General features: G+C 38.5%; 1 protein-coding gene across 1 annotated transcript in view; it reads right to left on the bottom strand.

The window, feature by feature from the left end:
* Positions 1 to 1,490: 1,490 nt before the first annotated feature.
* PTGFR (prostaglandin F receptor) overlaps positions 1,491 to 27,601 on the bottom strand; it is a 63,854-nt gene continuing 37,743 nt past the window's right edge. Inside the window, exon 3 of the mRNA XM_027114156.1 lies at positions 1,491 to 3,359. Coding sequence (XP_026969957.1) covers positions 3,069 to 3,359 — 291 coding nt within the window. The 3' untranslated portion in view covers positions 1,491 to 3,068. The remainder of the gene's footprint in view (positions 3,360 to 27,601) is intronic.

The raw sequence follows: 27,601 nt of genomic DNA, 5'->3' as shown, positions 1-27,601 counted from the left end.
AGTTGCCTAGCTACTACTTTATCCAATGAGAAGGGAAATTCAGTTACTCTGATGGTCTAATGATAAAATTTAAAATAGAGTGTAAAACTTCAAAACTGGTAAATGTGCTGAACACTATTTACTTCCAGTACTTTGAACAAATATATGAAAGTTATTGGTAGATGCTCCATTTATTATTTCGTATACAATAAATTGTCAAACTACACTGAAATACATATAATAACAGAAATAAAATTCTGAAGTCAGATATGCGTAGTGTTGTGTTCACTTTATTTCATTTTCTGTGGACAAAAAAAGCCTAACACAATGTAAACACACATATTCTTTGACTAATTTTTTTTTCAATTTTTGGTGTTTATTTTTTAACAGCATCATAAAACCAATTTAGTTACCCTAAACCTATGCTCAGATAATAGAGATAACCCTTCCAGGTTATGCAGAGAATGACCACCCTGTCACTCCCCAAAATCTTGCATGCTAAGCTCATACTCTCCCACACATGGGCATGTCACAATATCTCCTCAATGCAGACACACATGGCCAGAATGACATAATGGCCAAGGGTCATGATATAGAGCAACAATTCTGCCATTTGAGTAAAAGCCACAAGGAGAAGAGGCCTAAAACTCTGAATGAGGGTTTCTCCTCCACATCTCTCCCAGATCAGGCTCTATGGGAGTGTTCGCTGCAGCATGCTACCCAGCCTGAGGAGAAAGGATGGAGCTTTGGTTCCTTGTGCCTCATCTCACAAAACACCAACACTCTCTCAAGCAATGTAGGAAATACATATCTCCTCTAAACCATCTGCAAGTTCTTTTAGTCTTTAAGTGCTCCTAAAACACATGAGAACATTTATGTAATACAACAATAACAAACTGCAATGGCTTTTTTTTAAGTATATACACTGAAGATATATATATGTATATATATATATATATATCTTAAAATAACCAGTATGTAATTGCCAGTTTAAAAATGCACAAAAACTTTGCACATCCATGCTCATTTGCACCAAGAAATTCTTTCCAGTTTTGGCAAGTATCAAGCACCTACTCAGAACTCTATATATGAGAATGACCTGCATTTGTATGATTCATCATTTACTGGTCATAAACTAAGAATATCATATGCCAGTGTGTATATGTATGTTGCCGTACTTTAAATTCATTGGAAAAAAAGATAGTTGTCTTTAAATCTTCACTGAGGTTGTTTGCTTAATGTTTTTCTTTTTTTCTTTTTTAATTTATTTATTTATTTTTGGCTGCGTTGGATGTTCATTGCTGTGCACGGGCCTTCTTTAGTTGTGGCGAGCGGGGGCTACCCTTCATTGCGGTGCACGGGCTTCTCATTGCGGTGGCTTCTGTTGTTGCGGAGCACGGGCTCTAGGCGTGCGGACCTTAGCAGTTGTGGCACGCAGGCTCAGTAGTTGTGGCGCACGGGCTTAGTTGCTCCGCAGCATGTGGGATCTTCTCGGACCAGGGCTTGAACCCATGTCCCCTGCATTGGCAGGCGGATTCTTAACCACTGCACCACCAGGGAAGCCCCAATTTTTTTTAATGCATTCATTAGAATTTACCAACATTGACCAAAGTTAACAATAACTTCCAATGTAAATTACCAGTCAAAAGCAAAAATTTGTGAAAATAATAATTTAAGTCTAATTGAACTGCACAGATTTCCTAGAGAATCTAAAATCAGTCTCATGGGGAAGATTAATTTTAAAACAGACCCCAGTTAATGAAGGGACTCTTTCTACAGAAATGCATTTCCCTATTATAAAGCAGAACTAGCTACCCTATGCAGTGATAGACCCACGACATTTTGAATGATTACTAAAATTCTTTGGGTTAAGTTATACAAACAAGCAAAAATAAAGTTTAAAATATCACTGAGAAATTTGGGGAAAGATTTCAACCCTTGATCTCTTGGTTAGCCATTATAAGGGTCTCAAAATGCCTGCTAATTGCCAACCCTCTCCTCGGCACTGGTAGCACAGGCTTTAGAAGATGCCACATTACAGATTTAAGGAGCCCTCTTCAACTGAAATTTCTGATGTTCTTTGTGTGTGAGAGAGTGTGTGTGTGTGTATGTGTGTGTGTGTAAGTGGAAAGAACCACACTAGCTGCAGATGGTCTTTGAATATTATTCTCTAGAGGTTGTGTTTCTTTTGTTCCCTGACATAGAAATGACACTGTGTCAGTGACTCTAAAAGTAAAGCGCATCTGCCAATGTTCTTTGCATCCATCACTTGGGGTTTAAGTTCTACTGGTTTGCATTACCCATGGCAGAGCTTCTTATGAACTGCTATAATGCATGTCACCTATACACGTGCTCACAGAGCCTTTGTTTCTCTAAAAATTATTGACTATACACTAGAATTTTCAGAGGAAATGGTGATTACTTGAAAACTATGACTTAACAAGAATATCTTCAAACAACACTTGACCTCCATAATAATAAATGCAAGCAGTCATATCTGTCAAATATAACAAGGATAGGCTCATTCTAAACAGGCTCACAAGATCAGGCAAACTGACAGCCACACGTCACGTACGTGGAAGTCATTATACAAAGCCACAACGAATCCACTGTGACATGACAACACACTAATTGAGGCTACATAATCTGGGGTAAAACAGACCAGATCAAAAGAGGGCACTCCGCTTCACTGTGCCTAGTCTATAAGGAACTGCTATAGAGCAGTGACACCCCCAAACAGCCATTTCATTGCACAGGTAGTAGGCCAAGTAAATGCTACAGGCTTCAAGAGAGTTACTTGTTCCAAAAGCATCAATAACACAGATAAGCCCAAAATTGTTTTCAATTTGACTCCTGTGGCATTAGTTCATCACGTTTACCTCCAGTTGACAAAAACATGTGAAAATGCACAATTATACAGTTAATTTAACAAATTTCAAAGGCCAAATCTGACAAAAGTGCCCCCCAGACTGTCTGGCTGAGGGTTGATTTTTCCAGTTAGGCTTTCTGTATTCATACATTAACTGAAATATTGCCAAAACTTTCCTTAATTTGGTCCTAGACCTACACTGATGTACCATCCTACTGAACTAGGTGCTTGTTTGCTGAGTTACTTTCTCTGTAACTGGTGACTCAGAAATAGCAGCAACCTTTAAGGAATTTTTAATGGAGCTAAGCTCCCAAACATGTAAGCTGATGATATGTACTCCACAGCAGCGTCTGGTAAATGTGTAGAGACTCTTAAGGACAGCCTTCCGTAGAAGAATATACACCCAGGGGTCTAAGATTTGATTCCATGTTGCCATTCGAAGAGTAAAAAGGGTTCTTTCACAGGCACCCATAAAATCTTGCCTATTCATTCCAATGCTGGCCATTGTCACCTGCAAAACAAAATACGGAAATCAGCTGAGAGACATTTTCTCAGTCCTATAGTTTTGTTTTGTTTTTTAACATCTTTATTGGAGTATAATTGCTTTACATTGTTGTTTTAGTTGATGCTGTATAACAGTGAATCAGCTATACGTATATTCCCATAATCCCTCCCTCTTGCGTCTCCCTCCCACCCTCCCTATCCCACCCCTCTAGGTGGTCACAAAGCTCAGTCCTGTAGTTTTTTAACTGAACAAACTGCTTTAATGCTATTCATTTCACTTTCCACAAAGTGATGTTATTTTGCAAAATACTGAGAAAAAGAAATGAACAGTCACAGAAACATTGATGTAGACGTCTGAATCCTTTGAATTCAAACTGACATCAGAACTACAAAAATGATAACTTATCTGGAAAGTCAAATGTGCACAAATAGAATGACCCAAGAGAGGACAAACACTGATCCTAGCAACAGACCTTCTCTTACTTCTGGGAAGAGAAAATTCAAAGCCAACACACATTTGTAAATTTCAATGAAAAAACTAAAGTTTATTTATGCAAATAAAGTATAGATAAGCTAAAGTTTGGATAAACTATAGAGTTTTAAAAAAATTATTTAGCGCATCTGATACTAATTTGCACATGGTATGTTATATTGTTCTGGAATGTTACTTTTAAAATTTTCTGCTTGGTGACTACAATGATACTAATGTCTTCTCTTTCATATTCCCTTTCCTTCATCTCTTACCCTAGCCTTAACTTGGCTAAAATATTCCAAAATGCAATGGGATTTCCTAAGGGCTTTGAGGAAGTGGGTTCCCCTCTTCATTACCATTGAGACTTAACGATAACAATGTAGATTTGGGTCTCATGTGTCCATTTCCTGACCACTCATGATGTTAAAGAGGTCATTTTGTAGAATAAGTTCCATAAATGATCCCAGCTATAGGTTAGAACTGGTCTAATCACTGAGCCCAGCTTTAACTTCTAAATGAACAACTGCAGAGCAAACAAGATATCTTTGAAAACACCTAGGATATAAAAACAAATAACAAATAAATGAACAAAAGGTAAAACTGAAAACTTAAGGGAGACTTAGATTATTATGCCACCAGGATTAAGAGAAGATGTAAAAGCCTAAAACCCAAATGAAAAGAAAATCAAGTCTTCTTGGTCTTCCTGATGGGTCATTATCAAGAAGAAATATCTTAATTTGGCCTGGTGATACTGATGGTTGAAGGAAAAATGTCCCTTACCAAAACCTTCATTATCTACACAACAAAGTAGAAACTCCTTAATTGCCTTCTTGATGATGCATCTGAAATCCTCCTCTAAACCTCATCTCTCCTGCCAACACCCCCTGCTCCAACTGCTGTAAAGGCCTCATCTGTCCCAAATGCACCATTCCCTTCTGAACTTTGGCTTGTGTAAGTCTCTTCATTTTGAACTTCTACTCCCCCTTTCTCTGCCTGACAAACTCCTACCCATCCTTCAAACCCCATGTCAAAATGGGCTCACCTCCATGAAACTTTCCCCAACTTCACCGAGATGAATTAGCAAGTTGTGCTGCCCCAGCACCCTGTCTATACCCAGTTGTATCACTTGCCACACTGCCTGATAATTATGTATTATCCTGTATATCTATGATCATCTCTTCTTTTTATTTTTATTTCTAATATCTGGTACAAAGCTGATACCTAAGATGTTCTTAGTAAGTGCTGAAATGAATAAAATTGTATTATTTTTTATTTATTGAGGCTGTTTCTAGAAGCACAGCAGCTAGTCATCAGAGAAACATCTGCTCGTCCATCACAGAGGTCTAATATTGTGAGGCTTAGAATACTTCTAAAAGTTTTAACACAACACCATCCACTAGTAAAGGATTCCAAGGTGGTTTGTTGTCACTAAAAGGAACAAGATCTTGCAGTCCACACAGATTCTTTGGGAAATGGTTCTTTCCTTTATAGGTCCTTTTGTAGGGGAAAAATGTATCAAAGTATCAAAAATGTATCAAACACAGAGAAAATTAGTCCCCATACAATAGTACCTGGGTCAGGTCCAGAGTCCTATATCCCTGCTCCCCAAGTTAGCCAGCAGGGTTGAAGAAGTAAGCCTATATGAGCCCTGTTTGTCTCAGAAGAAAGCAGAGCGAAGCCCCAATTGGCTATCGGATTGAGATATTGGGTTGGCCAAAAGTTCATTCAGGTTCTCCATAACATCTTACAAGAAAACCTGAACAAACTTTTTGGCCAACCCAATATTTTCACTTCATGTTTTTTCTTTACCCATCAAATACGTGTTGATTATCTGCTATGTGTCAGGAAATGTGCTAGGCACTGAGGACACAGTGGCAAACAAAGCAGACATTTCCTGCCCTTATGGAACTTAAAATCTATTTGCTGAGTTTTGGGAGGGTTTTTTTGGTTCAAGAATGAAGGAATCAATCTTCCTCTTGCCTCATGAATATTAAGTGAATGCATTTCCTATTTATGACTAGGTGTGTTCCTGGCAATTTCAGAGCCCAGCCAAGACATGGCTCTGTGTAGTCGGGAACAAAGATGCTTGGTGCAATTGCATAGAACAGCTGGGCCTAGTTTAGAAACAACCTGAAACTAACACAACATTGTTAATCAACTATACTCCAATATAAAATAAAAATTAAAAAAAAAAACCTACCTGAATTACATGACACACACTTCTCTGACTTGACTCTCCTCCCTCCCTGCAAGCAGCAGTGTGGTCACCAGCCGTGAAAAGCCATTGAGTCCTCTGCTGAGGGCAGCCAGTACCCAGGCTTCTCTCCAGAACACCAGGGCAGTGGCCAGGCACTCCCTCTCTCTCCCTCCCTTGACCCCCAGCCCCAACCTGGAAGAGAGGTTGCTTTAGGGCCTAGCTTGGGAGAAGCACCAACCACTTACCCACCAGTAAAGATTTGGGTGGAGTATTCGTGTAAAAGAAAGATCATAGTATATTGTTGACAATAGTATATTATTGAAAATTCAGGACAACCAAGTATGCAACAAAGGATAAATTATGGTAATTTCATGTAATGGGAAAAAATGAAAGCATTGATGTTTGTGATTCAGTCTTAATTTTTTTTAAAGCAAGTTACCAAACTTCGCCCTATGGCATGTGCGGCATCTTAGTTCCCCAACCAGAGATCGAACCCATGCCCCCGGCAGTGGAAGCAGAGTCTTAACCACTGGACTGCCAGGGAAGTCCCGCAAGTTACCAAACTGTATTCACTGCATGATCCCAATTTTAAAAAATAATAATAATTTTGTGCACGCATAGAAAAAAAAACCTGGAGTGTATTTCAATATTTTCCTTTGTTAACTCCAGATAGTAGAACTACAGAGGATTTTGATTTTCTCCTTTGGTTTGTCTCTAATTTACTAATTTATTGGGTAGATTGTGCATTGCTTTTGTAATCTGTATCTTTTTTTCCCCATGTAATTTGTTGAAATATACAGGCATACCTTGTATTATTGCTCTTTGCTTTATTGCGCTTTACAGATACTGCATTTTTTTCTTACAAATTAAAGGTTTGTGGTAACCTTGCGTTGTCAAATGATGGTCAGTATTTTTTTTCGCAATAAAGTATTTTTAATTAAGGTATGTACATTGTTTTGTTAGACATAATGCTATTGCACAGTTAATAGCCTACCGTATAGTGTAAATATAATTTTGTATGCCTTGGGAAACCATAATTTCATGACTCGTTTTATTGCGATATTCAGCTTATTGCAGTGGTCTGGAACCGAACTCACAATATCTCCAAGGTAAGCCTGTACTACGGTACTAAAGAATCAGAGCTATTGTTAATCATTTATGAATGTCTATGTGTATGTGAGAGAGGTGCTGCAGAATTGCTGGGGAATTTCAGCCCTGATAAGCCTGGTAGAAGGTCGGGAGTTGGGGTAAGAACAGGAATGTCTACCATTTTCCACAGGCTCCATCAACAGTCACCTCACAAGCCCTGAAAGCATTCTTCTCCAGCCAGCCCACCGGAACTTGGATTCCAGAGAGCCATGCACAGATTCTCATCCACACGCAGCCTTTCATCTAGTTTCCAAGAGCTACCCGACATGTAACTATTATGTGTTATTTTCTGAAATATCTTCCATTGGACCTTGGCAGGTTACAGTTGGTCATCTTTGTTTATGATTAGAATTCTAACTGAGAAGTGGAAAGGCCAAATGTTTGGATACTCTGTGAAAAAATAAGTGAATTAACCTGATACTTCTCAAGACACTCAACATTAAGACAATAGAGAAATAATGAAATCAAAGACGTGTATGGGCCAGAGTGTTTATGTTCATTGCTAGCTGCAAAGAGCAAAACAGGTGTTAAAATAAAATCTCCATGTATTTGGGCCCCATAGTACAATTATATCAACTGTTAAGGTCACCAAATTAATGAATCTACCAGGCTACTTTACTCACAGATAATAGAGCTCATGGTCATTCAAGTTTTATTCTGGAAGTTACTCCATCATCCCCTACCCTAAGTCTGTATATTTGTTGACTGGTATCAGCACTCCAGTGGCTGCTCACAATTAAAAGCAATGGTAAATTCAAGAATTATAATTCTGTTCCTTTGAGTAATCATGAAAGTAAATCAAGCCAGCAGTGAGTAGTTTGAGTGTCTACTATGTCCAGGCCTTGTGGTAGATGCTAGTGACGCAAAGAACAATATTTAGAGAAATCCCAACATATGATATATTTTCCTTCTTTATCTAGTTTTTACTTCTGTCTCTGCCACTAAAATATCATCTTTTAGGCATGTATTTTTATCTGGTTCTCTGCTGTATCCCCAGCACCTGGCATAGAGTAGGGCAGGTCAGTATTTGTTGAATGAATTAAATGAATGAAGTCCCTATGATGAGAGACTGACAAGAAAGCAAACAGTTATAATTTGTAAGTAATATAATAAAGACATATAAAGGGTACCGTAGGCAGAGCTATTTGCTGGTACATGACCACAGATGCTGTAATTAAAATAATGAGTTTTTGCAATTTTTCTAGTACATCAAAACTTCATTTACTCAGACTTCACTAATTATGAATTTTGTTTCTGCTAGAGTTTGTATTTCTCCTTGGCACCATTTTTTAAGGAAATTTAAATGAATACATAATCAAAAAACCATTTCTGGTAGAATGTCCAACTTCTTTAGATACAAAGCCATTTTCTAGCATTTTATTAACATCTATTTTCATATGAACAATGTCTATGACAACTACACATGATTCTCATCTAGTCACTAAAGCAGGTATTTTCACACATAGCTTTCATTTTTTTTTTTTTTTTTTTTTTTTTTGCTGTACGCAGGCCTCTCACTGTTGTGGCCTCTCCCGTGGCGGAGCACAGGCTCCGGATGCACAGGCTCAGTGGCCATGGCTCACGGGCCCAGCCGCTCCGCGGCATGTGGGATCTTCCCAGACCGGGGCACGAACCCGTGTCCCCTGCATCGGCAGGTGGACTCTCAACCACTGCGCCACCAGGGAAGCCCCTCACACATAGCTTTCTTATTCCAAGAAGCAGACCATTCCTTTCCTCCTTTCTGTCATCATAAAAGACTTAGTTCAGGGACACTTTCTTTGGGGACTGAAAGCATACACAGAAGTACAGTTCACTGATTAGCAAGTTATTGTCCCTTCTAGCATGGTCATCCAGAGACTGATCTTTAGGGTTGGCACTTGAATAACCACAGAGATGGGGGCTAATTGTGATTATGCGATTACAATCCAGTCTTACCAGATGATGACAATGGTCCATCTGGAAGCTTTACCAAGGAACCATTTCATTACATCTCCAAGTTTGAGAAGTTCAATCTATGTGTTAATTTGGATAACTAGTGAGTAAAGAACCAGGTATAGATGAATGATTTTTAAATGTCACAGCACCTATGAGTATTGCAAATTAGAAATTTCATTTCATTTTCATTTAAATTGCCTTAATGGCAATTTTGGAAAAGGTACATTATATAAATCACTGAATCCATCTCAATACAACAGGTAACTTTTAGAGTTGAATATATTTGTGGTGATTTAACTCTAGCATTTATTCTTAAAATAGAATATTTTATCTCTGCATCAGTGACTACAAGAACCTTGAGAAAAAAACTTACTCTAGCGTAACTCCCAAATAATAGATTTTTTTTTAAGTAACAAATTGAAATGTAGAGGCTCTAACAGGATATATCTTTCAACTATGAACTTTTCCCATACATGAATTTTATAAATTTCTACATTGTTGAATATAGAAGGTAATATTTCACTCATTTCCTATTTATTGAATACTCATTAAAATTAAGACAGTATTTGCACATGGTGAATGATTCAGAGATAAGTAAGACAGAAATATTATAGTGCAGGGAGAAACGGACAAAAACACGTGGTATTTCTTATACCACAACTCTAGAAGAGCTGTGAAATGTTGTCTACCCCTAAAGTCTACATCAGTGCTGCAAAATACAAACACTCGTACAATAAATTTTTTTTTCTGTTTGATTTGTTGATAGAGGATTAACAGCACATTTGACACGATTGACAGCACATTTTTGTCTCTGCCTAAAGACATTGACAGTTACAAAGAAGTGAGAAAACAGGGCATGCTATATCAAGATAGCTCCCCCTAGAATGGGACGGTCCTAAACCATAATATTTTGTGTGCATCTTTGCTGCTTCGTGCCGGCTGAGGAAATCAGGTGCAAAATGAAGAGCGGGAAAAATTTTCAACTGAACAGTGCATAGAGAAGAAAAAAAGTATAATACTTGAAAGAACAAAATATTAATCTTTCTAGAGAAGGTTCATTTGTAGAATCCGTGTATTTTCATTTTCTATTCCGGTATCTTCTCCCAGGCCTGCACTTTTTTTGAGTCTGTTTAGAGGGAAAATTTATGCCAGAACTCCTAGGAATAATCGTCCACATGGTCCCCTGCTGCTAGGCCTTACAAAAAAAACACAAGTTTTATATTTTTTTTCTGACACTTTTCAAAGGAATAAAATACATTTATCCCAGAATACAAAATATAACAAAAATTTTAAATAAATAAAATGTTTATACACACACACACACACACACATATACATATATATCACATGTGATTTCTTTAAGGAAAAAAATGTAGGAAATGTGAAATGAATACAATCAAAAGATATGTTCTACAAACCAAATAGAGATTGTATTGAGCTACAATGAGAGAAACTTACTCATAAATGAATGAGAACAAACTATACAGTTAAGAGAACATCTTTACTACAACTGCAGGCTCTATCATAGAACTGGACCACCATCAAAACGCAGGCCAGGGCTTCCCTGGTGGCGCAGTGGTTGCGAGTCCGCCTGCCGATGCAGGGGACGCGGGTTCGTGCCCCGGTCTGGGAGGATCCCACATGCCGTGGAGCAACTGGGCCCGTGAGCCATAGCCGCTGAGCCTGCGTGTCTGGAGCCTGTGCTCCGCAACAGGAGAGGCCACAGCAGTGAGAGGCCCGCGTACCGCAAAAAAAAAAAAAAACACAAAACACAGGCCAGCATCAGACTATAAGAACTGGTCATCCTGGCAGTTATGGGATCCTAAATCATGGGAAAGGCAGAAAGTCTCCTGTAAACCAGAGCAACATGCTATGCCACCTATGAGTAAGAGATACAGCCACAAATAATAACAACTAAAATTAGAACTGAGTACTGCCCTGTGCTAGGAAAGCTCTTTTTATGTATTAGGTCAAATAAACCTCACAATGACCTTATGACATATGTACTATTGTTATCTACACTTTACAGATAAGGGAACTATGGTTCAATAAGATAAAGGACAAGTCCATGTTAATGTCAGGGCCTGAATGAAAGCATGTCCAGGGCTTGTCCTTCTAATTACTACACCAGACTGCCTAAGGGCCCTGCAATTTACTTGCTCAATATTCTTACCAAACTTCACTCAGGAGAGTAAACAAAGCTTCCTAGGGGGTGGGAGACACTGAGAGAGACACTTGCCTGAGGGAACAGAGCTCTCACCGCAACCAGGCCTAGAGAAGGTGGCCCGGTAATCTTCTGCTCCAGCCGACCTCTCAGTCCACCCTGAGGCAGTGGTGGGGATGGAAGAAGAAAGTGGGGCAGGATTGAAGCCCTGCTTCAGTTGTAAAAATGCCTGAAGAAGCCCTTCCCTTTTTCCCTTCAGATTAACACAGATATATCCAACTTGCCCCTATGAGAGGCCAAGAATAAGGCAGAGGCCATAAAACAAGGTTTAGGACTGATGTCTCTGAGTCAGAGGGGTCCGAGGAACTATGCTAAAGTTTCTCGGCCCAAATCTAGTCATGAGCTACAGTAAATGATTATGTGATTTTGTGATCACTACCACTAAGACCTACGTTCATGTTTCAAAGAAAGCAAAAATATAATTTAATCCTGAGAGAAGGGAAAACAAAATGTGCTTCATTTATTATGTACACATGTACCTGTGTACATCACTTCACCTGAGAAGACAGAATCACAAAATCTTAATGAACACAGGAAAGTTTCCTTTATCTAGTCCAGTCTTCTCCACAAAGCACAAATCCCTTGCAGGTGTCCTTAAGTAACTAGTGGGAAAGACTCAGCACTACTCATGAGAGAATCTCTGCCATTTTAACTGTGTGAGTTGTTGAACATTCTCTATTTTCACAAGCTAAAATTTATTCTATGTATCTTAATTTTTCCTCTCCGGAGCATCATGGAATAAGTGCACATGTTTAATGTCAGCCTTTCACATACTTTAAAGATAACGCTGGTCTTATATTTTCTTCATTTCTTCAACTGCTTCCCATACAACACAGTTTGCAAACTCCTGCTGTCTACCTCTTATACCCTAGTTTCATTCTTCCTTTTAAAAATTGCACTGGTCAGAAATAAAATTAACATTCTATAAATGGTCCAGTAAGTACAAAGCTCAACGGAACAGTCATTTCCTGTGATCTGGACAAACTACCTACCTGTGCTTCCAGGAGTATGTCAGCTAGTTTTTCCTTGGCATGCAGCCTATGAATGGATCCTAACTCCTAGCACATTATAGGAAATAAGCTTCTTATTAATTGTACTCTTAGTGAATATGTAGAGTAAGATAACCTTCACTTTTCCCTGCTTGTTTCCAAATTATTCACACTTAGATATATGAATGTATAAATATACATCAATATATTCATACATCTAAATATATGCAGAGTTAGAGTCACAGATTTATGACTCTGTCAGTGGATTTACTTCATGGTATAAACATCCAGTTCCAGAGCCTCATATGTCAAACCTGAGGCAGCACCAATGCATACGCTCTTTGATCCACTTTGATGATGTCCCTCAAACCCACATCCTGTTCCCTCTTCAGTGTCTTATCACTTAAAAAACAGAACATTATATTACAGGCTCCTAACTGGTTTTCCAGACTCAACTTTTTTACTTATTCATTTATCTTATTTCAACTTCTTTATTCTTTTATCAAATATTTCATAAATGCCAAAAACATGTCATTTTCCTGTCCTTCCCTCACTGGGAATGACGTATCCTTCTATCCTTCCTACCCCATCTTCTCCAGGATGCCTTCCCTAAGCTCTCTATAGCTTGGTAATCTCTCATTCTAAATACGTTCCCATCATGTTTGGCACCACTTCATGAGCATTGACAGACATAGTATCAGTGTAATACGAAAAATATAATGAGATAATGTCAGTATATGTATAGTAGTCCTTCAATTATATTGTAAGTATCTTGAGGATAGGAATTATGTCTTTCACTTTCTCAAATCCTTCTCCTCTATGTTACACAGGACAATAGGGAAAAGACTCCCACAGCTTAGGTGAGAAAGACAAGAAGAAACAGGCAATTTCAAGAACAGAAGTTCAGAGATTTAAGCAGAAAGCAGGCCTGACAACCCCAGATCCAAGTCAAGGATTCAAAGTGAAAAACAACAGACATAAAAGAAAGCTTATGTGGACATGTGTTTCAACGAATGCCTCAGATATTTCAGACCATTAAGTTTTAGTCTGCCCAAAAGTGCTTATTTACTTAAAGAGGCCTGGTTAATTACACTGAGTTTTAAATATTTAACTTTTTTAAAGTTAGAAATCAAACATCTCCCCAGAAATCTTTCCTGTCCTTAGGGAAGGGGCATAGTCTCTGGTCAAAACTGAGAATGATATGGGAGGGTGAAGAGGACAGATGCAGATGCAGAGATTTCCACTGGCCAGATCCCAGAAGGACTTGGGAGCTTGGAAATGGGAGGCAGGGGGAATGTGTGCATTCAAGGTGCTACAACAGAGGCTTCTCTGTCTCAGAGGTTAAAAAGCTTGTACTGATTATCACACTAAGTGAAGTAAGTCAGACAGAGAAAGACAAATATCATATGATAGCACTTATATGTATGTAAAAGATGATACAAAAGAACTTATTTACAAAACAGAAATAGAATCACAGACATAGAAAACAAACTTATAGTTATTAAAGGGGAAAGGGGGAGAGGGATAAATAGGGAATTTAGGATTAACAGATACACACTATACATAAAATAAACAACAAGGACCTACTGTATAGCACAAGGAGCTATATTCAATATCTCCTAATAACCTATAATAGAGAAGAATCTGAAAAAAGAATATATATGAGTATATAACTGAATCACTTTGCTGTACACCTGAAATATTGTAAATCGACTATACTTCAATTTAAATCAATAAATAAATGCCAAAAATACAAACAAAAAAGAAACATTGTATATCTATACAAGAAAGTACTGTAAGAAAAAAAAAGATGTGAGACACTCTTGATATATTCTAATAGGGCTGTCTCTGTGGCACATTGTTAAGGGTGAAAAAGCAAGGTGCAGGAAAGCATATATTACATTTTGTATGAAGGGGAAAATAATTTATACATATATTTATGTTTACCTGCATATTCATAAAATGTCTTTGGAAGAATAAATAAGAAACTAATATCAGTGGTTGCCTGTCAGGGGTGGGACAAGAGTGAGAGAGACTTACCTTTTTAAAGTTTTTGAATTTGAACCAAATCAAAACATAATGCAAACAGTAATTCCAAAGGAGACAAAACAAAACTGAAAAAGTCAAAATGAAAAACTTTTTTGAAACACTGATAAAATAATTTTTACCTTCATTCAGATAAATTGTATAACCTTTAAAAATTGTGAATCACTGTATTGTACACCTGTAATTTACATAATATTGTACATCAAGTATAACTCAAAGAAAAGATTTCAAAAATTGTCTAAAAATTTATCTCATTCTTTGAACAAGAATGTAATGTTTACTACCATTTAAAAAAAAAGAGCGAGCTTGTGCCATTCTCGCACTTTCTACATAATAAGTTGTTAGATTCAACCACTGTTAAATCAAACTCACTGGTAATCAGTTTGATTTAATTTTAGAGAAGCCACCTACTGCTGGCCATTGGATATTCCTTTCAGTGTCTGACACCTCCAGTCACAAGAGTGGTACAGGAAGACTAGGCCCACCTAAGGTGGCTTGGGCATAGTAGGAATAATGGAATCCCAATCTGTCTTCAGTGGAGGGTAGAAAGGGAAAGGAAAAGTCATGTTGGCGCTAGATATATATTAACAAAACTCCCAACGGTAGTTACTATTTTTCTGATACTGCAGATAAGAAAACTAAATCACAAAGACATTAACTTGCCCAAGTTTGCACTGCTGGTAAATGGCAGAGGCAGGATTTAAATCCAAGTCTATCTGGCTTCAAAGCCTGTGATCCATTCCCAGTAATGAGACCAGTAGTGCTATGTTACGTTCATGAACAAGAAGATAAAAAGAAAATAACAATTAACATTTAGTGAGTAGTCACTATGTTCCAAGCACTGTTTTAACACTTTATACCTAATATTTTTAAACCTGTTAACTCTTTGAGGAAAGCAGTATTATCCCTATATTAAGATGAAGGAACTGAAGCACTGAGAAGTTAGGCAGTTTGCCCCAGGTCACCCAACTAAAATGTGGTGGAGTCAGGATTTGAGGAGTGGGAGATGGTGAATAAGGATTCATGTACTGGTCTCCCTGGCATTGGTAGGTCTCATTTTTAAATCTCTAGGTTTCTATTTCTGTCTGCCTATGTCTAGTTGTCTTTCTATCTGATTCTAGCACTCTCTCACCCGGTATTTCTATTAATATACTTTCACTAGTAACTTTTATTTAAGTCGGGAACATATGCTTATAAATGTATTGCTCCACATCTCTTGTGCCATAACAACAGATGCAACTGACAGGTAAGTCATATGAGTTGGGTACCAACTTAGGCTCAGAAGGACGGTTGTCAAAAAGCTGCAAGGGCAGAGGAGAGCTATTTATCCAGAAGGGAAAGGTATTTTTTTTTTTTAATATTAACTAATAGATGTAAAGTGATAGAATAGACAAAGCTCAGCATCGTGTTTTTTTTTTCTTCTTCTTATCTACCCCATGATAAATGGCATGATTATCATTTTATTAGTCTCTTTCCTCTCATCCTTTTGACTGGTCTTCAAATACCCTTTTGAATCTTTTTTTAATCCACACTTCTAATTGTTATCCTTAGTTGATCATTTCTGTTCTTAGGCAACATTGAAAATAAAAAATGGGTAGGAAAAAAATTTTAAGTCTTAGAAAAAGAAAACGTGTATGAAAATATGTATGTTTCTTTATATGTCCTACCTTGTTATAAAAATGATTTGAGGCATTTTACTTTGAATTATGCTTTTAGCAGTATTGTAAACTCTGTTTTTTTCTAGCTATGAGTATCTACCTTAAACCCATAGTTAGGCTAAAGAAATATTGGTTATGCTCTAAACATTAGCAACGAGAGATGCATAAGATATTCTCACCCTAATCAAGAAATGTTTATCTAAAATGTCATGACTAAGATAATTATTAACAACTCACCTATGATTTAAAGAGAGAACAACTGGTTGGAAATCAATTGTAGTATTGGAGGTGCACTATTTGGGGAATAAAAGACTACTTTGACTGCTGGCAACACTGTTGTTCTTTTTTAACATCTTTATTGGGGTATAATTGCTTCACAATGGTGTGTTAGTTTCTGCTTTATAACAAAGTGAATTAGCTATACATATACATACATCCCCATATCTTCTCCCTCTTGCATCTCCCTCCCACCGTCCCTATCCCACCCTTCTAGGTGGTCACAAAGCACCGATCTCCCTGTGCTATGTGGCTGCTTCCCACTAGCTGTCTATTTTACATTTGGTAGTGTATATATATCCATGCCACTCTCTCACTTTGTCCCAGCTTACCCTTCCCACTCCCTGTGTCCTCAAATCCATTCTGTACGTCTGTGTCTTTATTCCTGTCCTGCCCCTAAGTTCTTCAGAACTTTCTTTTTTTTTTAGATTCCGTATATATGGAATATATATATGGAATATATTAGCATATGGTATTTGTTTTTTTAGATTCCATATATATGGAATATATTAGCATACAGTATTTGTTTTTCTCTTTCTGACTTGCTCTGTTTGACAGACTCTAGGTCCATCCACTTCACTACAAATAACTCAATTTTGTTTCTTTTTATGGCTGAGTAATATTCCATTGTATATATGTGCCACATCTTCTTTATCCATTCATCTGTCGATGGACACTTAGTGGCAACACTGTTTTAATAGCAAAAGCAGACTGTAGCAGTAAGGTGTTTCAGGACAGATGTTAAGGTGTTTCAGTAAAACATCTGCCCTGAAACACATTACGTTTTTCCAAAGAGAAATTTCCTACAGGCAAAGTTGGTTTATTACTACAGAAGTTCAGAAGGATTTTCTAAAGCCTTCTCTAGGCTCTAGCACAATAATTTATTATGTAATGGGAATTTTTAATGAAATGAGTGTCCCTTTAAAGAGAAAAAACATCCACCATTTTTAAGAGAAAATCAGTCATTGAAAAAGGCAACCTAAGCCCACAGACAAAATGCAAAGGCTCTCAGCAACCTTATGGGTAAGTTTGTTACAGACTCTTTACAAATGAACAAATTGAGACACAGAACACATAACTAGGTAGAGTCTGGCTCAGGATTATAACCAATGTCTATTTAAATCTAAAGCATAATATGAGTATAGTTCAAAATGAAATCAACATATACTTCTGGTCAGGAAAAAAAATCAGGCCTCGCAGATTATCCAGTCAATTTAATTAATAATTCCATTTCATGGCAGCACTTGAGTCAGTCTGGTTGTTTGGTCACCAGGATAAGACAACTTGTTAATCATTGAGATTTCTTTTTTTACTTTCTGAACTTAATTCTCTGGAGAGATATAGTTACACTTTTAATTTTTCTTTGGGGTATCTAAGTAGCAAACTTAAATTTGTCTTCCTTAGTTGTAAATCAGTGTATACACTAGCATTCTCTAGACAACAGTCTACTGGCGTAAATCCAAACAAATTCACTCCCATGTGAATTTTCAGCTGTTTCAACTGTTTCAGAAGCACATACATTGGCTCCAATAAACAGTAAATTCTATCAAGAAAAAGACTTTGTCTTGTGGACTCCTTTATCCCAAGTGCCTTGTTCAATGTGCGGTATATAACAGGTGCTCAATAAATACCAAATGAAAGAATGAATGAGAAGAAATTTTATGGTCCATGGAGGTCACAAACCATGACTCTTATTTTACCCTGCGCTGGGCACATAGTGAGTGCCTAACTGAATTGGTATACAGTCTTCTCAGTAATGCAGAAAACCATCCCAATTTGCTGCAATGGCCACATCATATCATAAATAAATGAATAGCCAACACTCATCAAGTTCATGATACTTCTATGTTCAACATCCAATAGAAGCAGAATTAATGGGTTATAGGGTTTGGGGAAAGGGGATCTTTTTAAATTTATTATTTTATTTTATTTTAGGTAAGAAACTCAGATATTTGAAGTGGTAAACTTAGACCTTAAAAGTTGGGCATAAGTATGTCATTGATGTGTCTCTTTGAAATGATTTTGGGAATGCAATTAAAATGACATTTTTGCATTCCATTAATCATCACTTCCTTAAGACCTCAGAAAGGCTGTCATTTACTGGTGTATTAGCATCATCGTCATCATCATCAAAAATTACAATAAATTCTTTTGTTAGTTTAAGATACAGTTAAGACTCAGAGGCCAGCAGTCATTGTCTAAAAACTAAACCATTTTACGACAATATGAAAAATTACTGCATTTATACCATTTAAACCTTTAATCCCATAGCTTTTTTAAAAGTCATAAAAATTCAACTTTTAAATAAAGCCAAAACTCTACAATGCAGTATATACAGTTATTAGGTTGAGTTGATGTTCTTTCTGAAATAAAGTACTGACTGGGGGACCTTCAAGATGGCAGAGGAGTAAGACGTGGAGATCACCTTCCTCCCCACAAATACATCAGAAATACATCTACATGTGGAACAGCTCCTACAGAACACCTACTGAACGCTGGCAGAAGACCTCAGACCTCCCAAAAGGAAGAAACTCCCCACGTACCTGGGTAGGGCAAAAGAAAAAAGAATAAACAGAGACAAAAGGATAGGGTCGGGACCTGCACCAGTGGGAGGGAGCTGTGAAGGATGAAAGGTTTCCACACACTAGAAGCCCTTTCGTGGGCGGACACTGCGGGTGGCGGAGGGGGAAAGCTTCGGAGCCGCAGAGGAGAGCACAGCAACAGGGGTGCAGGGGGCAAAGTGGAGAGATTCCCGCACAGAGGCTCGGTGCTGACCGGCACCCACCAGCCCGAGAGGTTTGTCTGCTCACCTGCCGGGGCGGGCGGGGCTGGGAGCTGAGGCTTGGGCTTCGGTCGGAGCGCAGGGAGAGGACTGGGGTTGGCGGCGTGAACACAGCCTGCAAGGGGTTAGTGCACCACGGCTAGCCGGGAGGGAGTCCGGGGAAAAGTCTGGACCTGCCGAAGAGGCAAGAGACTTTCTTCTTTGTTTCCTGGTGCACTAGGAGAGGGGATTAAGAGCGCTGCTTAAGGGAGCTCCAGAGACAGGCGCGAGCCGCAGGTAAAAGCGCGGACCCCAGAGACGGGCATAAGATACTAAGGCTGTTGCTGCCGCCACCAAGAAGCTTGTGTGCGAGCACAGGCCACTATCCACAGCCCCGTTCCGGGGAGCCTGTGCAGCCTGCCACTGCCAGGGTCCCGCGATCCAGGGACAACTTCCCCGGGAGAACACACGGTGCGCCTCAGGCTGGTGCAACGTCATGCCGGCCTCTGCCGCCGCAGGCTTGCCCCGCATCCGCACCCCTCCCTCCCCTCCTGGCCTAAGTGAGCCAGAGCCCCTGAATCAATTACTTTAACCCCGTCTTGTCTGAGCAAAGAACAGGCGCCCTCGGGCAACCTACATGCAGAGGAGGGGGCTAATCCAAAGCTGAAGCTGAGGAGCTGTGCGAACAAAGAATAGAAAGGGAAATTTCTCCCAACAGCCTCAGGAGCAGCGGATTAAATCTCCACAATCAACTTGATGTACCCTGCATCTCTGGAATACCAGAATAGACAACAAAACATCCCAAAATTGAGACAGTGGACTTTGGGAGCAACCATATATATTTTTCCTTTTTCTTTTTTTGTGAGTGTGTATGTGTATGCTTCTTTGTGTGATTTTGTCTGTATAGCTTCACTTTTCCCATTTGTCCTAGGGTTATGTCTGTCCTTTTTTATTTTTATTTTTTTAGTATAGTTTTTAGCGCTTGTTATCATTGCTGGATTTCTTTTCTGGTTTGTTTGCTCTCTTCTTTCTTTTTTCTTATTAATTTTTATTTTTTTAATTTTTAATAATTATATTATATTTTTTATTTTAATTATTTTTTTCCTTCCTTCCTTCCTTCCGTTCTTTCTTTCTCCCTTTTTTTCTGAGCCATGTGGCTGACAGGGTCTTGGTGCTGCGACCAGGTGTCAGGCCTGAGCCTCTCAGGTGGGAGAGCCGAGTTCAGGACATTGGACCACCAGAGACCTCCCGGCTCCACATAATATCAAACGGGAAAAGCTCTTCCAGAGATCTCCATCTCAACACTAAGACCCAGCTCCACTCAACGACCAGCAAGCTCCAGTGCTGGACACCCTATGCCGAACAACTAGCAAGAGAGGAACACAACACCACCCATCAGCAGAGAGGCTGCCTAAAATCATAATAAGGTCACAGACACCCCAAAACACACCACCAGACACGATCCTGCCCACCAGAAAGACAAGATCCAGCCTCATCCACCAGAACACAGGCACCAGTGCCTTCCACCAGGAAGCCTACACAACCCACTGAACCAATCTTAGCCACTAGGGGCAGACACAAAAACAACAGGGACTACGAACCTGCAGCCTGCAAAAAGGAGACCCCAAACACAGTAAGTTAAACAAAACGAAAAGACAGAGAGATATACAGCAGGTGAAGGAGCAAACTAAAAACCCACCAGACCAAACAAATGAAGAGGAAATAGGCAGTCTACCTGAAAAAAGAATTCAGAGTAATGAGAGTAAAGATGATCCAAAATCATGGAAATAAAATGGAGAAAACACGAGAAATGTTTAACAAGGACACAGAAGTACTAAACAGCAAACAAACAATGATGAACAACACAATAAATCAAATTAAAAATTCTCTAGAAGGAATCAGTAGCAGAATAACTGAGGCAGAAAAACGGATAAGAGACCTGGAAGATAAAATAGTGGAAACAACTACTGCAGAGCAGACTAAAGAAAAAAGAATGAAAAGAATTGAGGACAGTCTCAGAGACCTCTGGGACAACATTAAATGCACCAACATTCGAATTATAGGGGTCCCAGAAGGAGAAGAGAAAAAGAAAGGGACTGAGAAAATATTTGAAGGGATTATAGTTGAAAACTCCCCTAATATGGGAAAGGAAACAGTTAATCAAGTCCAGGAGGTGCAGAGAGCCCCATACAGGATAAATCCAAAAAGAAACATGCCAAGACACATAATAATTAAATTACCAAAAATTCAATACAAATAAAAGTATTAAAAGCAGCAAGGGAAAAACAACAAAAAACATACAAGGGAATCCCCATAAGGTTAACAGCTGACCTTTCAGCAGAAACTCTGCAAGCCAGAAAGGAGTGGCAGCATATATTTAAACTGATGAAAGGGAAAAACCTACAACCAAGATTACTCTACCCAGCAAGGATCTCATTCAGATTTGATGGAGAAATTAAAACCTTTACAGAGAAGCAAAAGCTAAGAGAATTCAGCACCACCAAACCAGCTTTAGAACAAATGCTAAAGGAACTTCTCTAGGCAGGAAACATAAGAGAAGGAAAAGACCTATAATAACAAACCCCAAACAATTAAGAAAGTGGTAATAGGAAATACATACCGATAATTACCTTAAATGTAAATGGATTAAATGCCCCAACCAAAAGACACAGACTGGCTGAATGGATACAAAAACAAGACCCATATATATGCTGTATACAAGAGACCCACTTGAGACCTAGGGACACATACAGACTGAAAGTGAGGGATGGAAAAAGATATTCCATGCAAATGGAAATCAAAAGAATGCTGGGGTAGCAATTCTCATATCAGACAAAATAGACTTTAAAACAATGACTATTACAAGAGACAAAGAAGGACACTACATAATAATCAAGGGATCAATCTGAGAAGAACATATAACAGCTGTAAATATTTATGCATCCAACATAGGAGCACCTCAATACATAAGGCAAATGTTAACAGCCATAAAAAGGGAAATCAACAGTAACACAATCATAGTGGGGGAATTTAACACCCCACTTTCACCAACGGAAAGATCATCCAAAATGAAAATAAATAAGGAAAAACAAGCTTTAAATGACACATTAAACAAGATGGACTTAATTGATATTTATAGGACATTCCATCCCAAAACAACAGAGTACAATTTATTGTCAAGTGCTCGTAGAACATTCTCCAGGATAGATCATATCTTGAGTCACAAATCAAGCACTGGTAAAATTAAGAAAATTGGAATCATATCAAGTATCTTTTCCAACAATGCTATGAGACTACATATCAATTACAGGAAAAAAACTGTAAGAAATACAAACAAATGGAGGCTAAACTATACATTACTTACTAACCAAGAGATCACTGAAAAAATCAAAGAGGAATTCAAGAAATACCTAGAAAAAAATGACAATGAAAACACGATGACCCAAAACCTATGGGATGTAGCAAAAGCAGTTCTAAGAGGGAAGTTTATAGCAAAACATTCCTACCTCAAGAAACATCTCAAATAAAAAGCCTAACCTTACATCTAAAGCAATTGGAGAAAGAAGAACAAAAAAACCCAAACTTAGCAGAAGGGAAAAAATCATAAAGATCAGATCAGAAATAAATGAAAAAGAAATGAAGGACACAATAGCAAAGATCAATAAAATGAAAAACTGGTTCTTTGAGAAGATAAACAAAATTGATAAACCATTAGCCAGACTCTTCAAGAAAAAAAAGGGAGAAGACTCAAATCAACAGAATTAGAAATGCAAAAGGAGAAGTAACAACTGACACTGCAGAAATAAAAGAGATCATGAGAGATTACTACAAGCAACTCTATGCCAATAAAATGGACAACCCCGAAGAAACGGACAAATTCTTAGAAATGCACGACCTTCCAAGACTGAACCAGGAAGAAATAGAAAGTATAAACAGACCAATCACAAGCACTGAAATTGAGAGTATGATTAAAAATCTTCCAACAAACACAAGGCTAGGACCAGATGGCTTCCCAGGCGAATTCTGTCAAACATTTAGAGAAGAGCTAACACCTTTCCTTCTGAAACTCTTCCAAAATATAGCAGAGGGAGGAACACTCCCAGACTCATTCTACAAGGCCACCATCACCCTGATACCAAACCCAGACAAAGATGTCACAAAGAAAGAAAACTACAGGCCAATATCAATGATGAACATAGATGCAAAACTCCTCAACAAAATACTAGCAAACAGAATCCAACAGCACATTAAAATGATCATACCCCATGATCAAGTGGGGTTTTTCCCAGGAATGCAAGGATTCTTCAATATGCACAAATCAATCAATGAGATAAACCATATTAACAAATTGTAGGAGAAAAACTGTAGATCATCTCAATAGACGCAAAAGAAGCTTTCGACAAAATTCAACACCCATTTATGAGAAAAATCTTCCAGAAAGTAGGCATAGAGGGAACTTACCTCAACATAATAAAGGCCATAAATGACAAACCCACAGCTAACATCATTCTCAATGGTGAAAAACTGAAACCATTTCCACTAAGATCAAGAACAAGACAAGGTTGCCCACTCTCACCACTATTTTTCAACATAGTTTTGGAAGTTTTAGCCACAGCAATCAGAGAAGAAAAATAAATAAAAGGATCCAAATTGGAAAAGAAGAAGTAAAGCTGTCACTGTTTGAAGATGACATGATACTATACATAGAGAATCCTAAAGATGCCACCAAAAAGCTACTAGAGCTAATCAATGAATTTGGTAAAGTAGTAGGATACAAAATTAATGCGCTAAAATCTCTTGCATTCCTATACACTAATGATGAAAAATCTGAAAGAGAAATTAAGGAAACACTCCCATTTACCATTGCAACAAAAAGAATAAAATACCTAGGAATAAACCTACCTAAGGAGACAAAAGACCTGTATGCAGAAAACTATAAGACACTGATGAAAGAAATTAAAAATGACACAAACAGATGGAGAGATATACCATGCCCTTGGATTGGAGGAATCAACATTGTGAAAATGACTGTACTACCCAAAGCAATCCACAGATTCAATGCAATCCCTATCAAACTACCAATGGCATTTTTCACAGACTACAACAAAAAATTTCACAATATGTATGGAAACACAAAAGACCCTGAATAGCCAAAGCAATCTTGAGAAAGAAATGCGGAGCTGGAGCAATCAGGTTCCTGGACTTCAGACGATACTACAAAGCTACGGTAATGAAGACAGTATGGTACTGGCACATAAACAGAAATATAGATCAATGGAACAGGGTAGAAAACCCAGAGATAAACCCACGCACATATGGTCACCTTATCTTTGATAAAGGAGGCAAGAATATGCAGTGGAGAAAGACAGCCTCGTCAATAAGTGGTGCTGGGAAAACTAGACAGCTACATGTAAAAGAATGAAATTAGAACACTCCCTAACACCATACACAAAAATAAACTCAAAATGGATTAAAGACCTAAATGTAAGGCCAGACACTATCAAACTCTTAAAGGAAAACATAGGCAGAACACTCTATTACATAAGTCACAGCAAAATCCTTTTTGACCCACCTCCTAGAGTAATGGAAATAAAAACAAAAATAAACAAATGGGACCTAATGAAACTTAAAAGCTTTTGCACAGCAAAGGAAACTATAAATAAGATGAAAAGACAACCCTCAGAATGGGAGAAAATATTTGCAAATGAAGGAACTGACAAAGGATTAATCTCCAAAATTTATAATCACCTCATGAAGCTCAATATCAAAAAAACAAACAACCCAATCCAAAAATGGGCAGAAGACCTAAACAGACATTACTCCAAAGGAGATATACAGATTGCCAACAAACACATGAAAGAGTGCTCAACATCACAAATCATTAGAGAAATGCAAATCAAAACTACAATGAGGTTTCACCTCACACCAATCAGAATGGCCATCATCAGGCTTCCCTGGTGGCGCAGGCATTGAGAGTCCACCTGCCGATGCAGGGGGCACAGGTTCGTGCCCTGGTCCAGGAAGATCCCACATGCCGCAGAGCAGCTAGGCCCGTGAGCCATGGCCGCTGAGCCTGCGCATCCGGAGCCTGTGCTCCGCAACGGGAGAGGCCACAACAGTGAGAGGCCCACGTACCGCAAAAAAAAAAAAAAAAAGAACGGCCATCATCAAGAAATCTACCAACAATAAATGCTGGAGAGGGTGTGGAGAAAAGGGAACACTCTTGCACTGTTAGTGGGAATGTAAATTGACATAGCCACTATGGAGAACAGGTTCCTTAAAAAACTAAAAATAGAACTACCATATGACCCAGAAATCCCACTCCTGGGCATATACCCTGAGAAAACCATAATTCAAAAAGAGTCATGTACCACAATGTTCATTGCAGCTCTATTTACAATAGCCAGGACATGGAAGCAACCTAAGTGTCCATCGACAGATGAATGGGTAAAGAAGATGTGGCACATATATACAATGGAATAGTACTCAGCCATAAAAGAAACAAAATTGACTTATTTATAGTGAGGTGGATGGAGCTACAGTCTGTCATACAGAGTGAAGTAAGTCAGAAAGACAAAAAACATATCGTATGCTAACAAATATATATGGAATCTACGAAAAAAATGGTTATGAAGATCCTAGAGGCAGGACAGGAATAAGGATGCAGACGTAGAGAATGGACCTGAGGACATAGGGAGGGGGAAGGGTAAGCTGGTATGAAGTGCGAGAGTGGCATGGATATATATACACTACCAAATGTAAAATAGATAGCTAGTGGGAAGCAGCTGCATAGCACAGGGTGATCCTCTTGGTGCTTTGTGACCACCCAGAGGGGTGGGATAGGGAGGGTGGGAGGGAGACGCAAGAGGGAGGAGATATGGGGATATATGTATATGTATAGCTGATTCACTTTGTTATAAAGCAGAAACTAACATACCATTGTAAAGCAATTATACTCCAATAAAGATGTAAAAAAAAAAAAAAAGTACTGACTGCAACATTTCTGTGTTTTATAAAGCATTTTATCTTACCTAAAAATTCATAGTTGATAATGTGAATTATATCAGTTGCCTTTGTGGCTGAAGTGTATGGCTTTTGGTAAAGTATAAGAAGACTGAGAATTTGCCAACGTGTTCTACTAGAAAAGAAACATGAGCCATGCTATCATTAATCCTTAACAAGAGCTACACGGCCTTGTGAGATCGGCCTTTTATGAAGCAGATTGCGTCTTCCACCTATTTTATGGGTAAGTCCTGGTTATCTCTACAGTGAACACAAGTGCATTCTATCCCTTTTAATGGGTGACTGCAACCCATCCATGAAACATCTCCTTGACTCAATACTGACCCCAAACTTTTGCTCCACCAAAGACACTTCACTCACGTTACTCTCACGAATCACGGTGTTTGTTATGAGCATTTCCTTGCCATGCTACTGACTGAGGTATTGCTTACTGCCTCACTGGTAGCTTGCCAAAGAATGACATAGGTGGTGACCCCATTCTTTCTATTTGTCCCAAATGAGGATCTACATCTTAAAGAGTATACGAAAATGCTGGTGACCTGGCTTCATTCCAGTAAAATCACTGGTGTTCTTGTCGTGCCCCTCAGTGTTCAGGAGAACCTATAGGTGAAACTGTTTGGGACCCTGGATGTCTGTGGCAAACTGGATGTTAGCGCTATCCAGGCTACCTCTACTCTGTCCACTCACACCACACATTTCTATCATTCTTTGCTGACAAATGACGTCAAACAAAGCAAAAGGCAAGAGCACTAAGACATGCCTAGCAGGATTCAGTCACCTTATTTAAGACTCTCTGTAGAAATGAATCATGCCTATAATGGAGGTTCAGGAATGTTCCTGCCTTCTCCACTCTCAGTGTGGTGTCAAACTTGATGCTATGTCAACCCTACACTTAAGCGGCCTCTTGAAAAAATGTATTGGTTGTCTTCAATTGTTTATCACTGAATAGGACACCACTTTGAAATAAAGATCTAGCAATAAGCTTTTAGTTCCAGTGAATAATTTAAATTGTGTATAGTTCTTGCAGTATGGGGCAGGACCTGGGATTTTTTGTTTGTATGTTTTGCTTTTAAAGGCATATTGCCAATCTAATATAAATAAGTCTCAGTAATAGACCAAAATCAACAATAGTACTCCTTGGTACGATCATGATGTAGATTTATTACATAAGCCGATCACTAATTTCAGAAGATTGCTTACACTTTATAACTAGCGAATTGAAACAGTTTCTAAGATTTCAAAACAGCAAACAAAATATTGTAATACCACCTTTGGTCCTGTAATATAAAAAAGAATTTGGGTGGCCATTGTCCCCTGGTTCCTAGGCAGGAGCCTCTAAGCCCTTAGAATTTCCCAAATGATAGATTTGTCTTTATTATTTATGATGGGCCCCTGGAATCAGGCCTGAGTTATGCTAATGAAGTGACTCATGGTGGACCCATAAATAATTTCAGGATGGGGTCAGGCCATGCTGCAAAGACCACTCATGTAATTAATGGGTTGGAGCTTTGAACCACAT

This window comes from Aethalodelphis obliquidens, unplaced genomic scaffold (genome assembly GCF_003676395.1).
Source record: "Aethalodelphis obliquidens isolate GAN/ISIS:26980383/991018 unplaced genomic scaffold, ASM367639v1 scaffold13, whole genome shotgun sequence".
In the NCBI taxonomy this organism is placed as follows: domain Eukaryota; kingdom Metazoa; phylum Chordata; class Mammalia; order Artiodactyla; family Delphinidae; genus Aethalodelphis; species Aethalodelphis obliquidens.
The sequence above is the reverse complement of the archived record's forward strand: the minus strand, read 5'-3'. Positions and strand labels throughout refer to the sequence as shown.